At 41.3% G+C, this 17,559-nt stretch overlaps 2 protein-coding genes across 7 annotated transcripts in view; one reads left to right on the forward strand and one right to left on the reverse strand.

Annotated features, from left to right (window-relative positions):
- Positions 1 to 8,147, reverse strand: part of tln2b (talin 2b) — an 80,986-nt gene extending 72,839 nt beyond the window's left edge. For 5 of the 6 annotated variants that reach the window (XM_040132545.1, XM_040132544.1, XM_040132543.1 and 2 more), the window contains exon 1: positions 8,032 to 8,147. The gene's annotated coding sequence lies outside the window, so the exon portion shown is untranslated. Of the gene's footprint in view, positions 1 to 7,687; positions 7,752 to 8,031 lie in introns of those variants that run through there. The other variant, XM_040132541.1, reaches the window with a different exon arrangement.
- A 762-nt stretch (positions 8,148 to 8,909) lies between these two features.
- On the forward strand, positions 8,910 to 12,501 carry c2cd4a (C2 calcium dependent domain containing 4A). Its single transcript, XM_040132547.1, has 3 exons — positions 8,910 to 8,974; positions 10,848 to 10,993; positions 11,128 to 12,501. The coding sequence occupies exons 1-3, from the start codon at positions 8,968 to 8,970 to the stop codon at positions 12,499 to 12,501; spliced, it is 1,527 nt and encodes a 508-aa protein (XP_039988481.1). The 5' UTR covers positions 8,910 to 8,967.
- Positions 12,502 to 17,559: the final 5,058 nt, after the last annotated feature.

Raw genomic sequence — 17,559 nt, forward strand, 5'->3', positions numbered from 1 at the left:
TAGAGTTGCTTTCTTTCCTCCCCTGTAGAGGTCAGATGATGTGACGAAGCCTATGTTATACTTTACAGGAAATGAATGCATGGTAGCTTTTGGATATTTCTGTACAATCTCAGAGTTATCCTTCTCAGACTAATTATACACGAGATTTCACAAGATTCACGAGACATTCCCGAGAAATAAAGGTTTGATCCAGCTACTCAGCATATTAAACTAATCCAACATTAGATGTCATGCAATGGCACTAACAGGCCAAGATGCACGGATATAAAATATACTGAGACAGATTGTATCAAAATCTGCTTTAGGAGGATGTTGATCTCTCCCTGACTTCAGTGGCTGCTGACACAATTACAGTAAATTGAACACAAACTCAATCAGCCCATCAGTTGCGATTTGCCAAACAATGCATGTTCTGAAGAAAGTCAACATTTATATTCAGCTCTTGTGCTCTAAGAACAACAGCGTACTGACAAACAAGGTTACAGTATGAAACATCAGGATTATGTATAATTAATGCCTGACTTGAATTAAAATCTCCTCCTTTGCTAATGATTTTGTACTATCGGGCCAGGTGAACTTATTCCCACAGCGACCATTTAGAATTTATGTCGCACTCGACCCGGAGGATCAGGATAACAACTAAGGTTGCATCAACACATTTATGAGGGCATTTTAATGTAACTGTTATACAGTAACATTAACAGGTGTTAGATACTGTACTTATGAACTATAGTTTACTAGGAAAGTTTTGCAAAATGTTTGTCTGACTCCAAGTGTTTCCAGCGCATTAAGCTGTATATTAGTAGAGCTGCACCCTGAAATAGTCAAGTAATTGATAAGTAGGGCTGAGTATCGTATTGTCAAATTTTTGGATACTAGTGCTCATGTCATATCTGAGCCTGGTAATGATACTGGTAATGACATAACAATACCTTTTTTGATACCTTATTTTAAGAAATATAATTGTTTTTCCTATAGAAACCATCTTCTCACTTTACAAAAGAAGCCAAAGTTCTCAAATGTTAAATGCTTTCAAAAACACCAACAGCTTTAATAAATAGTCTAAATAAAATTTTTGTCAGTTAGGTTATTACAGTCTTTGAAGAGCAGCATTAATTGTCTTCTTTTTTTTTTTTTGGCTAATTGGGGTAAGAGAAACAACCCGTAAACACAACACTTCATATAATAAACTTGTTACACCAAACGTTTTACAGCCATTTTACACATCTAGGAGAAATTGAGTTACATAAGCATTCATATTTTTGTGTTTCTGACCATCTTGCGAATATAAATCCAAACTTCTCCTTCTCTTTTGGCTCTGTTTTGGTCTCCACCGTTGCTGTATATGTGAATAAATGTGGCTCTTCGGCTGTTAAATTCTAAACTATGTTCACCAGCTAGTCACTAACTCTGTTTGTGTGCCGTTTGGTGTTGTGCAGATAGTACAAAATGTTTGAGTTTTAGAACTTTTAGATTGAAAAAACAACACTGTCTGCTGTGGCTAGAGACATTTCGGGTTTGGCATTACGAGCAACCCCCTTCATATCCACATCCTGATTAAATCCATTGTTAATATAAAAATATTTATTAGTGCAGCATTAAAGAAAATGCGCTACTAATCAGTCATTACAAGAAAGTGACAAAGGTTTTGTCCTTAATAAGCACTCGATTTCACTAGGGAGTTCTTTAGGCATGAAGAGGCCGACACCATGGTCCAACACAGTAGGGTATATCTGGGCTGTGCTAACTGTTCCAGGTACAACTTAACCACCCCAACTGTGAGCCAGGTTTAAAATGGTCACTGTAAAAAAAACATTAATGAGGAGTATCACTAGAAATCATGCCATGGGCTCCTGAGTCAACTTTATCATTCCATCTCCAAAAACAGAGCAACGAATGTAATCCTAGATATTGCCTTCCACAGAGGGTAACCAGAGATTCACTCTGCCCTTAACACAAGGTCACCTCACTGCTGATGAGCTGAATATACAAGGCTAAAGTAACACACATCACTTATACAGCACAGCCTCCAGCTGCCCAGTGCACCTCTGCCAGGCCAAAGTGAAATCATTTCGACGAGAATGTGTCAGGGCAGTCCACAGTTCTTCTTTAAGACTTAAGGTGCTGACACTAGGTAGCCCAGAGCCAGGGAAGAGAGAGAGCCAGGGAAGAGAGAGAGCCAGGGAAGAGAGAGAGAGAGAGAGCGAGAGAGAGAGTTCTCGCTCGGTCAGCAACCCTTGCAGCCTGCAGAGGATCAGAGCAGAGGATAGCAGTAATGTCCGTGCTGCTCTTCAGACAGGAGAGTCCTTCCCTCCGGGCAGTCACAAAAACAGCCTGACAGCTGCTGTACACACAAAGGACCTGATGGCCCCTCAATTAACCTTGATGTGAAACTATTGCCTTGAGATTTCTTCCTAAAACAAGATCAACGGTCCCATTCAACAGCAATATAGTTTTGTTTACTTTATCTGTGTTTTATTCCATCTCGCTTCTGTCCCAATGCGGCTAGCCTTTGCTCTCACTGTCCAAAAATTGGGTCGGTCTCCCAACCATCACGGACAATTTACACTGACTGGGATTATTTCAAACACTAGTCTTTGATTTTTGTCAGTGAGTTAACCAATTGTGTCATAGGTGTAAAAACAATTGTTCATCGTGTCATCAAGTGATTAATGTCTTGTCTGTACTGTGGTGCAGGACCCCTACCACTCAGCTGTATTTGGCTGTGATGTATCATTGATGCAGATCAATGGGAAGTGGCTCGATCACCAGGATCTCTGCCCCACTGTCATTGACCTCTGGCTGCTGGGGCGTTCCTGCAGGTGAAAAACATTCCCAGCATGCTAATGAAGGGGGCAGATCAATCAGAGCCTCAGAGAGCACGTCTCTTTTTTTATTCTTTGTAATACTGACCACAAAAAATCCCTCCCAGAAGCGGAGCTAAAATCCTAACAACATAGTATACTAAACCTCTCAACATAGTATACAGTGTACTGTATGTGGTGGAGTAATTATAGTTATATAAGACACAGTGAATGCACAAGAACATTTCGTTCTCAATCTTTTTTTTGAGCGTGACTTCAAATACACTTTGCAACAAAGAGAGAGTTTCTGTTATTTAGATATTCTAAGCACAAGTGCCCACAATACAGTAGAAAGAAGATGGGCAGGTTACAACAAGGTGACTATTCACCGAAAACAAGCAGCCATTTTAACTGAACAAAGACAACCAGGTGATAAATTGTGTTATAAGGATTCTGCGACCATTAAATCCACAGCAGCAGTTTGCACTGTGGGGAAAATATTGACTTAAATACAATAACGTCCATCAGCTCCTCTTGTACTCAAATGCAGAGTCAAATTAATTCTTAATTGTATTCATTCAGACTTGTAATACAGAGACACAGACATGTCTGAGACAAAATGACATTAGTTCAGCTACTCTCCCCTTTTCAAAGGGGGCTATATATCACATGATCTTTAGCACAGGTATCACATGATCTTTACCACTGATAATCAGTTTGCCTCAGGCAGCATGGGGCATGTTCCTGATCATTCCAGTTTCCCTTTAAAACCAAAACAGAAATGTTTCACTTCACTCTACAAAGATTCGGTGTGTATTTGCAGCAGTAACACCTTTCCTAACAAAATTAGGTAGAGGTAATTGCACACCTATTCACTGACAGTTGACAAGTACAACTCAATCCTAATAAAGGAATTCACACAATTTGTTGAATTTGCTAAATTCAACCAAATAGCCCTCCAAACGCACAGAGACATAAAGAGATTAGGTAAAAGAATATACATTTCATTAACAACAACAGACAAAACAATTTAATTTGGAAACAGATAAAAGCAGCCAGACAGCAAAAGACAGCTATTTACTTAAGCTGACAACTGGGGTTCAGGGAACCCTCAGATCACACGCCGTTTCTTTTATGCCACCAACCCAATTTGGGAAACATATACTGTGTGCTTGACAGTGAAGTCAGACCTGTCGCCTGCTACTGCAAACTGGCATCTCATTTGACCCACTGATGAGAAGTGCCACAGGCTGTGCCACTGCCTCTGACCTGCACCACACCACGCTGGCATCTACTGACCTACTTCTTCAGTCTGCTTACGCATCGCTGGCACAGCCGCATCAGTTTAGACCGCATGTACAGTAAATGCACTGTATCAGCCACCACTGCCAGCTTTGTTAAGATTGTCTTCAATACACGACCACTTCACCTATTGTTTGTTTTACATTCTGCACAATCATATTAAAAAATGATGTGATGTCTGGCATACACGATGTCTGCTCAAGTGATCTATAATTATAAAAAAAATAATTAACTTTGCTTTCTACCTTTTGCACCTTCAGTCAAAAAGCAAAAACAAATACATTTATGCTGCTTTAGATATTATTAAGTATTCTGCAAGTGAAAAACTATAAAATGAAAATGTATTAAATTAAACTGCTACACATTACAGGATCAACAACTGAGTGACCTGTGGATGTACTTATACTGAACACATTGATATAATGGCCAACAGTCATTAATGGAGCCAACTGAATCTGACCCCGCTAAATATTTAATTACGGGTGAGATCAACCTCACTTCAAATCTGAAAACACATTGGAAATGTGGTCAAGTGGTTGCTAATGACAAAAAAGGTCCGTCTGCATTATAGCTCTCACATATCGACCACCTGCCACAAAAATGCAGGAAACTATGATTTCAGATTGATGTACTAGTTAAGGGGTGAGAACGGCAGCCTGCTTATGCATCTACCTCTTGTCCTATAGAAACGGATCTGGAGGCGAGCCAGGCCCTAAAGAGGCCGTGATCTCAGAGACGGCGACGAAAAAATACGTATGAGATCCGTTTCACTCGTAAGCACAAAACACAAAGGCTGGGTCACAGCGACAGCATGGGGTGTGCTTTAGTTTCCACCTCCTACACACTCATGCATTAAATATGGTTCAACAATCACACTCTCCAGTGACTCTCAAACCCTTACTTCCCACCCTCCAACTGAACATTTCCTGGGGAATTCCGACCAGGAATGTATTCTTGATGACGGAGCAACTGTAACAGCTGAGAGGAAAATCACTTTCTAATGAACAGTACGGAAATACAGTTGAGGCTTTGTCTTTAACAACTGCTTGTTCTCAACACTTTGTGGGTCAAAGTACTTACTTGGGAATGCATGACTTCGTGATTGTTATTTATGGAACTGTTTCAGGATTGCGTATTTCTCCCTGGGTTGCAGAATTTGAAGTAACAATGACTAGAGGCACTTTGTGAGAGTATGCAGTGCATTTCAAGATTATGTTTGAAACTTGTGATTCCAAAATAAATTGGGAACTAAAGTTGTTGTGGCAGAGACACCCTTAATAGCTTCCCATGATACAGGATAACTGGTAATGGCCTCTTCAGTATCTGGCAATGAGTGGGGAAAAGGCACCATGTAAATAATGCTTGGTTAATTAATTAACACCGCAGAGTGAAATTGCAGTATTTAATATTTCAGAAGCTTAAAGGAAAAAGTGTAGAATTTGGACAATATCGACAAATTTGTGCTTCTTTTCATGTTTTAAATTTCAAACTTTTCTGATTTCTTTGGGCACCATCTTACAAACGGGCAAATGTTTTGCTTTTATAACCTCGGGACATGTGAATAGCATCTAGTGTTTTGTTTGATGGAACAGTATGTCTTTATCAGTTGCCACTGGCAGATGCATGCTGCATGTGAGCTTGTGACATTGGTGGGGCTGTGATCTAATTATATCGCTGTACTCTGTTGTGAGAGAGTATACAGTACTCGTTGTAGATGCTCCGACTGCGGAGGTCTCTACTTTTGTATTAAACACGGTCAAGCAAAGGGCTCATATTGTGAACCGACAGGTGCAGTGTACCACTGCTAAGATTTACATAGCTTCAGTATTTCCACAAAACAAGATATCTGATTGCACAAGTGTTATTTGCTCTTACTACTTCGAACATTGTGTCCATGGATGGACACAATTCATAGAGCCTTTCCAGCACAATGTAATCTGGAGATTATTGTCTATTGGCACATTTTGAGAATCTGCCATTCAACAAATCTTTTTTCTGTAAGGGTTGCACATGTGATCCTATTACTTACATTTTTTTAATATGCTGACATATATTACAGATAAAGATAAGCAAAAGGTGAAGTGTCAACGTTTCTGACAAACTCCATGGCTTTAGTATTTCTATTTAAGGTACAGCGATTCCCTAAGACCTCGAGCCAGCACACCTGAAGCAGACTTTAGCACCAAAGCAAAAGTGGGGATGTCTAACAACTCTAATGGTCAAAATCCAACCGATTTCGCTTTGAGACACAGTATATACACTGTATAGACAGTACACCTTCCAGAACGATGGATTATGTCAAGCCAGAATGCAGCATTTAATTTATACACGTCAACATAAGACTGAGAACGCCTACGTATAAATAATACAAACTCAACACAAAACATCCCGTAAAATGGAAGAAATGTTTGCATGTTTTTCATCAGTGGTGCTCATATAGCATTTCCTTTTGTGCATTTGGTGGATGCTTTTATTCTGCATCAGCTGGTGCCGTACCGTACCATCAGGGAGTACATTTTTACAATGGGTCCTCCCAGTTGGAAACAAGCCCCTAGTGGGTCAGAGGTGCCTTACTGTAGAAAACTATCCAGAATCACAGCTGTCTGCATCATGCTGAGGCAGCTCGACCTTTCTAGTTACATTACTAGAATAAAACACACTCCTCTTCACTCTTCTGTATCGTTTGATCCCCCTTACATGATATTAGTATCCTTGATTTGACCCTTACTATCCAAGATGCCTGTCATAGTAAATGGTTAGCAGCTTTACACTGTAGAATTTGTGTGTGTGGGGGGGGCTTTCAAACAGTTGGCCGTAGCAGCCAAAGGCTTCTTCAGCTAATGACTACATGTCAAAAAGAGGCTAACCTGTAGCCAATGAGGTTTTGTAGGGCGAGTCAACCCAGCGCTCACAGATTTGTTTACTGGCCTGTACCTTTGTTAAACAACCACATGTCACAGCTCTTAAATTTTTATCTTCACAAGGCAGGGCGGCCTAGTGGTTAAGCAGACATGTCCTTCAGTCAGAGGGTGCGCAGCCTCCCTCCTGGCGTCTTGGAGAAAGTAACAGCACCATAGCCAGGTGAGCGTACACTCTGATCTCTGCAAGCAGGCAGGTGTCAGTAGGAAGGAAATAAAAAGAGGGACATTTTCCCACTGGGATCTGTGAAGTAGCAGATTTATATCACTGGGGCAAAGGATCATCGGGCTTGCAAGCTTTCGCAGTCTTAACAAACTTGACCAAACTGAACATTATAGACCGTCCTCCTGCCTGTTCTGCACACATTTTTTTTTTATAAGCCTACTGTAAATCATCGGTGGTTACATCCCTGCACGCCCAACACAGTCTCACGTCGCCAGTGTCAGCTCTGATGTCGAGCGGATCCTGATAATATTTAGGTCAAGTCCAAGTTACTGTACAGCACATTACGTTTCAGAGCAGCAATGATGCTGAAGCTGGGCATTATGTAGTTTCCCCACTTAACCTGCTTCAAGGCACCGAAATTCGGCGAGCCTGAATATCTCGCACGCAGCAACAACGCCAAACAAGTAGGTCAATGAAAAAAAAAATCATCTTTTTACCTCTGATCTGTCAATGTCAGGAGCAGTCAGTCACATATTGGGCGAAGGAAATAGACTTGACAGGCTTATAATATGGCACCAGCTGAAGCAAATCGACCCATGTTGGATCCGGAGAAGCGGACGGGAGATGGCAGGGTGCAACACATCCCGCTAAGCATGTGGAAAAGGTTGTGTGCAGGGTGTTCGTGTGAAATGTTCTCAGCGCTCCCTGCTGAGCCGACATCGAGAGCGGTCCGCCTCCCTGTAGTGAGCCCGTTTGGGAGGAACAGCACCTTCAGCGACAGCGCCAGGGTTTAAGAGACACGGGGAAATCTCCCGGAATAGAAACGAAGGCGAAATCCTACCTGATGTCCGCGGCTCCGTCAACGCATGCGAGCCGACTGGGATGTAGGGTAGGCGACGCGCACCGCATGCGGGTCGGGTCAGCTCGGCTCGGCTCGGCTCAGCTCAGCTCAGCTCAGCCCAGCCTGCCTGCCAACTTGCCTGCCTGCCTCCTCCACGGCATCAAGCCCCTCCTCGTTTATCGTACGGTGGAGGGGAGGGGAGGGGAGGGGGGACCACATATCTATGCGCCGAAAAAAGGAAGCGGCGTCACTCTCACCCGCGGTGTCTGATAATCCCACAGATGCAGCCCCAAACGGGGACAGATTCTAAAGGGCTCGGGAGTATCGATTCCAAACGAACAATCCCAGGGAGGCGAGACAGACCTGGCAATCGCGTCGTGCACGCGCCCGTGAGGGCGAGCGCACGGAAGATCGGAATGACCTGGGTTCTCTCTTATTTTGAAAAGCGCTTCGAATTTGTGCAGTCAAGTGCACCTGCCAAGAGCATGTCGGCGGACTGACCCTCAGTGGCGGACGGTCCTCGCGGCAGTGCCGTGCTCCGTCCCACTCTGACACGAGATTGCTGCCACATAGGGGATGATGTTTAAACTAGGGAGGGGGGGGCGCCTCGTCCACACAACGCCATGCAGTGCCTCTCACGCGAATGGCATCTGTGAAAGAGCATTTTTTTTTAATGGGAATGCACGGAGGGGTTTTTGCAAGCCGAATGTAAATAAACCGGGCACTCTAGCTCAGTATTTTAAGAGTTTTTGCAAATGCAAATGTGCAATAATTAGAGTACATTTAGTGTATCAGTCAGACTAACAGCTCCCTCTCAGTTTACCATCTCAGTGGGTGTACCGTTGTTTTCTAAATATATACTGCCCCCTAATGGAGATATGCAAGCATCCATGCGAGGGCGTGCTGAGACACTGGAAATAGAGGACGGAGCACAGGATGCTAGGTGTTGTAATATTTATCCAAATCATATTAATGTACATTATTAATGCCATGTTATGTAAGCAAACATTATCCATTTCTGCATGGATACTCAAAATATTTTTGCTTGACTCACACTTCCCTTCCTCTGAATCACAGAAAATGCTGACCTTTTTTTTTACTAAAATCTATTGTTGATGACAGCAATGAACTTTGGAATTTAAATCATTTTTCCCCTGCCAGTTACTCTGCATGTTGTACTAAATTTTGTAAAACCGCATTCATGATTTCGATGCTTGCAGGTATGACACAAAAACACAGAGTGGACACACATGGACCCACAATAGGCATGTACTGTATTGTCGGTGCATGTCAGGTTGGATAATAGTTTCAGAGAAATAAAGTTAACATTTGCTTTTTTATTATGTACCATCCTCATAACTTACCTCAAATTCAGTACATTCTTTACACTTTGGTTTGCAAGGAACAAGAGGTTTGAGAGATACGCTTGAATCACAGGTGTGGGCTGAAGATTTTGGAAAACATTTCTGAGAACTTCCCCATTTAGGACACTTTCCTGGTATATTGTTAGTCCTGACATCATTCTGTCCTTTAGTGCCTGGTAACACATGGTAACCACGTTACTCCACTTGAACCTTGTCCTGTGCAGAGTGGGGCTCTTTTTCCCTTACCACTTTTCAATATAGAAAGCCAAGGAAAACCGAGGGACAAAAGGACTGTCCCGGTTGCAGTAGCATGTCACACAAGTTTGGTTTTGTTTTTCAGTCGCACTGCTTGAGCATGTGTTTAAGAAGGTTTTTGGTATGACTGCAATGATGGTCAGGTTGTGGCTCTCCAACGCAGGCCTATCAAAATTATACATTTCTCTTGAGCATGAATCATTCATAACACAACTGCTTTGTGTCCCACCACAAGAGGGTAGCACTGACATTACAATAATTCAAGAAAGGTTGAACCTATGGAGCAGTGGTTAGTGTGACTGTAAGTAAATCAGTGTTCTCCTAGTCCTTTTTAACACCAATGTTGACCACATCTCTGATAAAGAGACATTATTCTTTTGCCCTACCAACGCAGTTGCTCCTTTAGTATAGTGAAGTGTTGGTTACCGAGAAAAACTGATGATGTGCAGACATCTGTTGTCCGTCTCCACTAAATGTCATTTCATATCAGGCTGAATTACAGGGACATGTGTATGTTGTGATGCAAATTCTATCTAGAATTTTCCAGGTGATGCAAAAATAAAAATGTATTTTTTAAAAATTTTTTCACATTATTTTCATATTTCTTTTAAAATGAGTGTGAGTACTGGAATAAGAAGATATAGAATATAGTAATACCAGAAGGTCCAACCAGTAGCACTTGCCACATTTATTTCAATACCACAAGGACTTCAGAAGCAAGTTATTAATCATTGTTTTTACTGAACCATGTTTTAGATGGAGACCTGATCGACCTGTTGCTCTCCTAAACTCGGTAAAGCTAGGCCAGCTTTATCCCTTGAACTTGGAACTTAAAGATAATGGCAAGTCAAATGTTTTAAAAATAGTTCAGAATTTTTATCTTATCGGATCACCTTTTTTATCTTCACAGAACAAGGTCGTACACACCATCTAATTTAAATAAATGGAAAAATAAACATGTGTATTAAAGGCCTGACATTTGTTTAAAAACAGTTGTTGGAAGTAGTGAACTTATCTCGCTAAATAATACAATAGCTACTACAGGGGCATTGAGTGCTGTTGTGGTTTGGATATTTCCATGGGAACCAATGGCCAAGGAGAGAGGGAGGATCCTGTTCAAGCAGCAAAGGGGGCGTGTGTTAGATTCACTGGTTTCCTGCTTCATTTAAACTGCCTGCATCTCTCAAACATCCACAGATGTGCTGCTCTTGACAAGAGAGAACCTCCACCTGCTGTCAAGAGAGCCTCAGAGAAGTTCAAAACACCCTGGACTTTTAGCTGGAACTATCAGTCCACCCTGCTTAGGACAACTTTGTGGATTATCCATATCTTCAGAATATAAGGTGAGAAAGTCTTCCTGCAAAGTTAATGATTGTAGATGTTAAGGCCCAATTTTCTTTTTATAGCCTGTTTGTGTGAGTGTTTGATTTCAGAACACATTGCAACACTTAACGTGCGTATTCTTTTGATTTTACAGCGTTTCCCCATTTCTACCAGAGGATCCATGTGGGTGGTGGAGAAGATCCGTGTGTCAGTGGAGAGATCTAACCTGCCTATCCCAACAGCCGAACTCAGCTTTAAAATCGGTGACATCATGTTTGGCGAAAAAGCTGACAAACCCAAAAGGATTTCCCTCTGTCCAAATGTCATCACTCCTGACAACATCCCAGAGTTCTGCATCCCTCCAACAATCCCATCCCTTCAGGAGATGAAGAATATGGAGCAGAGCCGAGCCGCTCGTGTTATCAAGGTCTCACCCTGTGAGAGGGTTAGTCCTGAAATAGAGGTGACACAACATGAGTCTCTCAACCCACACATTATCCAGGTGGAGAGTGTGGATGAGAGCCCCTATGATGGCTGCAGTGACGAGGAGGCCACCAATGCAGATCCCCAGAGTCAGGCTGCCTTGTCCCTTCCACACCTGGCTAAAGCGCAGACCTGCTATGGCTTTTGCACCTTACTGGAGAGCCCCCACACCAGAAGGAAGGAGTCGCTCTTCCACTCTGATCCTGGCTCCTCTCCACTGCTGCTGCACAGGAGTCGATCCAGTATGTGCTCCAAAGTCTCCCCCTCCACCTCACCTTCCTCCTCTCCTTCCTCTTTCAGTCTTAACACCCTGACCTCGAGGCTTTACCCGAGATGCTACACAATGAACTGGCAGACCACTCTGGACAGTGATACGACTTCCTCTACTGAATCCTCTCCTTTCAGCTCGCCTCTGCTGACCAGGTGCCCTGCCAAGTCTTCCCTCTTCAAAGCACTGAGTCATGAACTACTGTTATCAAGGAACATGAGGAGGGCAATGGTGTCCAGAAACAATTCTCTATCCACAGATGAAGGCAGCTCCACAGACAACAGCCCCAATGTCATGAGGAGGGCATCAGATGGGTTAGCTGAAGGCCTGCCCAGCAACTACAGCCTGGCACCGCCCACCATCATCCCCATGGACTTGACTCTGCACAGAGAGAGGGTAATGAAGGAGAGAATGGTACCCATAGGGAAAGATGGCAGCCTGAGACTCTCAGCAGAGTACTGTCCAGATAACCAAAGGCTACGGGTTCGACTGATCAGTGCTGAGGGCCTCTATCCTCTCTCTGTAGATCCTAAGATTATCAACTGCAGCATCAGCCTCTATCTAGTTCCTGGAAAAGTCCAGAAGCAACGCAGCACAGTCATCAGAAAGAGCCGTAATCCAATCTTCAATGAGGATTTCTTCTTTGATGGTATCTCAGAAGAAGACGTCAGCCAGCGGTCCCTTCGCTTTAAAGTGGTGAACAAAATGTCCACCCTGAAAAGAGACTATCTCCTTGGTGATTGTGATTTGCCTCTTTCTAGCATTGTAATATTATAAACCTAAGTACTTCCATATCACTTTATTTATGAATTTAACTATTTATTTTCATTTTTGTATTGTGAAACAAAATTTTATAATGATTAAATTATGGAAAACATTAGGTTGTTTGTCTTTAATACATTTCAAAACAAGACTCTCTGCTGACATGGTTTCATTGTAAAATCATACATTGTTTCTGAGCAACCAATTTTTATAAATATATGTTTGCAGATTTCACTTCTCGGGATAAAGTTAGTACCAGAAAAACAAATGCATCGTCAACAAAAAATTAATCCTTACCTTATTATTGTTCATAAACAAACACAAAAATGTTAAAATAATGATTTACAGGATTTTCATTCCTTGGTCTGTTAATGTTAATGCAGCATCAGCTGGCGTGAGACAACCACCATCTCATATTTCTCCTAAGCCTGTTGTTTTCTTCCTGACCTTTCCAATGATTAAAAATATCTCCAGTAACCAGAAACCTTAGAGGGGGGTTTTCACTTTAAAGTATGCATAATTCTAATCAGTGCACAAACGAGACTCTATCTGTTTTGTTTTGTTTTTTCTACTATTATACAGAGCAGTTACTGTTATGTTTCATGAATATCAACTGAGGCTGGAAGAGCAATATTCAACAAGTTGAATAGCATGCTTTTTTCTTCTGGGTGTTCATAGTATTATGAAGAGAATATTTCTCGGTAAAACCTACACATGGTTTGCTTACGAGATAGATCAATTAATAAAGATTTTTTTCTCTTTTTGATAGTCATGAACTCGGGAAACAAGCATCTTTCAAAATGGTACTTTTTTCTCGTGCAAAACATTTTTTTTAATCTAGGCACGACAATACAACCCACAGCTCTGACTGAAAATATCAACTGGGCCGAGAATTTGAATGTAATTTCGGTTGCTAAAAGTCTAAATAGAAAATTTAAGAATTTGTGTCATTTCAGGATAAACGTCCACTGCTTAAAATATAGAGTATGAACTAAAACATGCCTCTTTTCACACAATTACAGAGCCAAACATATTCTACTTGTGTCGAAGACACACACAAAAAAAGCATCTCTCTGTGCAATATACATACATGTTTACACAACTGAACAGAGCAGCAGCTTTTAATGTAGGCTCCAGGCAAGTATATCCTGCTGCTTTCTGCAATAAAGATCAGGCTTAAAAGCACTGGCTGCCACTAGAGCTCCTAGTTAAAGATTAATACGTTTCTCAGCGCTCAGAAAGGCTCTGATAGGGGCAAACTGCTGGTTATACAGTATGTGACAAAACAACATACAGTAATGTAAAGAGTTGGGAAACATGCACAAATACATATAAATAGCTATTGCTGCCAACAATATAATATAACCTGCCGGGAGATTGGTCTTAAAGCTCAATGGCTGCAATGACACACATATTACAATGCAAATAATTTAATAGAATTTACAGTTTGGATTGTGCCACTGAGAAAAGCCTCTGGACAAATTTAGCTCATGATCCACTTTCAGCTTGAACTACAGATTCAGCAGGGCCACAAAGAGCTGCAATCATCTCTCAATTGTTTTGATGGAAATAAGGGTTTTGTGTTTCTACAATACATGGCTTAATATGCAGGCTTTTGCGTTAATGTATTACATAGGAACATCTCATTTCTGACAAAGAAACATATAAAAGTCCCACACAGACATCCTACATTTTTCAACAATACCTCTCTGCACAGGATGTGTTTCCAGATCCTGCAAGGAGGCTGATACTGATACTGAAACGTCTGTATATAGTGTTGACTCAGCTGTGAAATACCCTGTAATAAATGAGAATTACCTGTGATTCCCCTTGCTGGTCAACCATTGATAGGGTTCTGAGGGATATCCGCTGATCTATCTTCATTCAAAAGAGCAGAAGTGTGGGTTTTATAGCGCACACTGGTTACAGCTGCATTCTGACCTTGAGCCACGCTGGTGCCGCCCGTATGAAAGTGTATCCATCAAGGGGCATCAAATAATAAAAGCATCAAATAATGACAGCAATTCATGTTGACTTTAAGATCACATGACACGGACACTTAAAGTTCCTGGAAAACCACAACAAAAAAACAGCTCATCTTTGGTATTGACCTGATGCTGAACTGGGTGTAAGTAGAAAGTCCAACCAATAAAGTCAACATACTGCAACATTTACAATAGAAATGGAAATACAAAGATGTGGGCTGTTTTTTTTTTGCAGTGTTTCGTACTTACAAGTGATTACTGATTACTAGAAGTGATTTCATATTATCTGTAGGAAACATCTGTCTCCTTAAGAGCTGTGCATCATGACTGTAAACACAGAAGGGGGGGAAGTGCAATGGCTTAATCTTAAGTGTCTGAAAACAGTTGCCCGGTTACCTTCATTCACTAGGATGCCTTTGCCCAGTCAAAGCACATTTACAGTATTAAAGTAATGAACTGGAATTGAAAACAACCACATTTAGAAATTACCAAGCATACTTCAATATTATAAGTTCCCCACTTCCCTATTTGCATCGAACCCTTTTCAACGTTCCCCTTATTCTTCAAATGGAAAGAAAAATGTTTTCTTACCAAGAAATGCAAACTATCCCCTTCCCCTACCATATCTCACTATTCTTTTTTTTTTTTTTTTTTTAAAGCTTCCTACGTAAATAAGTCTGTTCACACCAGTTTCCCTTATCTTGTTTTCTGTTTTACCAGGCTCTTATATTATGCCAAAATATATAACATCCACCTTAAAACATCACTGTAAACATGTTTGACCAATGTAGTCACCAGTAGGTCCTTTACTACACCTTCTTATGGATTTGGGGTGACAAAAGCTAGTGGACCTCTTTTGTAATTTGTTATCCGCCTCCCACTACAATCCATCAAATGTCCTGCAAAAATGGCCTCCCGGTGTCATTGTCACGATGTTGTCAGGACAAAGCATTCTGATGCCTAATACTGACAGACCAGTGAGGAACTTCATTTGTTAGCCTATAAGGAGAGGCGTTGAGCTTATTGACTGCATTTACAAATATGACCATTAAAGAAGACTGTTAACGACAATCTTTGACTGTCTTTTAATAGTCGAGCATACCACATACATACAGTACATGTCATATATACTTGATACTAGAAAGATATTTCCTTTCAAACACCAAAATACCTAATTAAAAGGGGTCAAAGTCTTCCATGATGTCAGTAGCGTTGCTGTGAGTGATTGTTGTTTCAGGGCCATGACATCACTGTTAATGACTCACTCTTCAAACTGGTAAACACTGCCCTCAATTTTCAGCTTTGCACCAGATTAGAGGAAGTAATGAGTGGACTGTATGGTATATTTTAGCTGCATCATTAACTTGTGTGAGGACACATCATGTAAGATGAAACCAGATCTGACCGACGCAGACACACACACATTGGCCCGCACCCTTGCAATGCCTGATGATGCTCCAAACTCATTGGAGTCCGTATTTAACTGAGGTTAGACGTTGTAAAATTCAGATGAAAATGAATTTAATTTGCTTAGAAAATGCCATACTGAATGACATAGTACTCGTGTGTGTTGAGAGGATTGGTAGAACTGGTTTAATCCCTCAGAATATTTGATTTGACTAAATGTATCCCACTTTATTGACAATTCCAGTGTCAGACTGATGATTCAGGTCATTCATTCCGCCTTCAACTTGTCAGCTACAAGCTCTTTTGAACAGTGACACGAAATCAATTTCATGTGACCACCTAAACATATTGTTATCTGTATAGACATTCACAGTTTACGATAAGACCAAGAACAAATCATGCTGTATCTGCACGTAGCAGACTCATCACTTAGACTGTGCACCTGCCCTGTGTTACACCACCTACTCAATCACCTCAGGCACTGCATGGAGCTGAGTCCAAGCGTGACGTGTTCGGTACATAACAACCAAACATACTGTAGGTTGGACTTCCTCACATCTGATCAGACTTGTATAAACAGAACCAAGTGGTTTGAACTTGTTCAACCCTGCTCTGTTTTGTAGGTGCTGTAGGTGCCCCACATGAAGCCTTCTGAACAACGTGGTGGTCTGGCTCAGGAAAGCAATTACTCTCAAGTATGGATATTTGGTTATTGGGGATCTTGACAGTAGGTCAGTATGAAGTAAAGGCTAATAATAACTCATCACGAGGCCTTGTGTAACACACCGGTTGTGTGTGTTCATTTCTCAGTTGCCCCGTGTCTCTCGGGAACAGGCACATGCTGATGGGATGGTTAATTGCATTAGGAATATTCAGGACAAGTCATGGACAATATTGTCTGAATAACCATTACACAGTTAGGCAAACACTCTGCCACGTACAGGTCATGTGGCAGACGGGGGGGGGGGGGGGCAACACAGGAATAGCTGGATTTTGTTTGATTTATGCTAATTTTAGACATTAAAAAATGATTACATGCACAATATATAATATAGAATAATAACTACTTAACTAGAGTTTCTTGTGCAATGGCTTTTTTTTTTTTTTGACTGTGATAATAGCATAATGAAAGGTATATTTAAACTTAAAAAAAAAAAAAAACTGTGCACGAAAAGGTACCTGGAAAGATGACACAGTCTTCCTGGCTATCTTTCTGTGTTTTTCCCCTTCCAATAGCGCCTTCCACTCCCATGGCAACGAGCCCCAGCTCCAGGGGAAACCATGGAGATCCTGCCTTTCATGTGTGAGATGCTTTTATTTCGACACATAAGTTGATAGAGGCTGTCCCTGTCTGTTTGATTCAGATGCATCTCAGCTTCAGTCATGTTGCTGCTTGCATCCAAAGCCAGCTGTCAATACATCCTTCCTGTGCATCTAAAATGAAGTGGGAGGCAAAGTATGGATCTTGTATTGCGAATACTCCACGGTATTCTGAGACACACATACATATAATTATTTGTCCAGGTAGATAGACACATGTCAAATAAAGTTAAAGATTTTTACACTAATTTGCGACACATTTGATACATTCAAAGAGCCCCAGTCCATAAGTCTCATAACAAGAATAATCTAGCCATCACAATGTCAAAATTCAATCAAAAGTGTTATCATTTAACACATG

The sequence above is a fragment of the Xiphias gladius genome, chromosome 8, assembly GCF_016859285.1.
Source record: "Xiphias gladius isolate SHS-SW01 ecotype Sanya breed wild chromosome 8, ASM1685928v1, whole genome shotgun sequence".
In the NCBI taxonomy this organism is placed as follows: Eukaryota; Metazoa; Chordata; class Actinopteri; order Istiophoriformes; family Xiphiidae; genus Xiphias; species Xiphias gladius.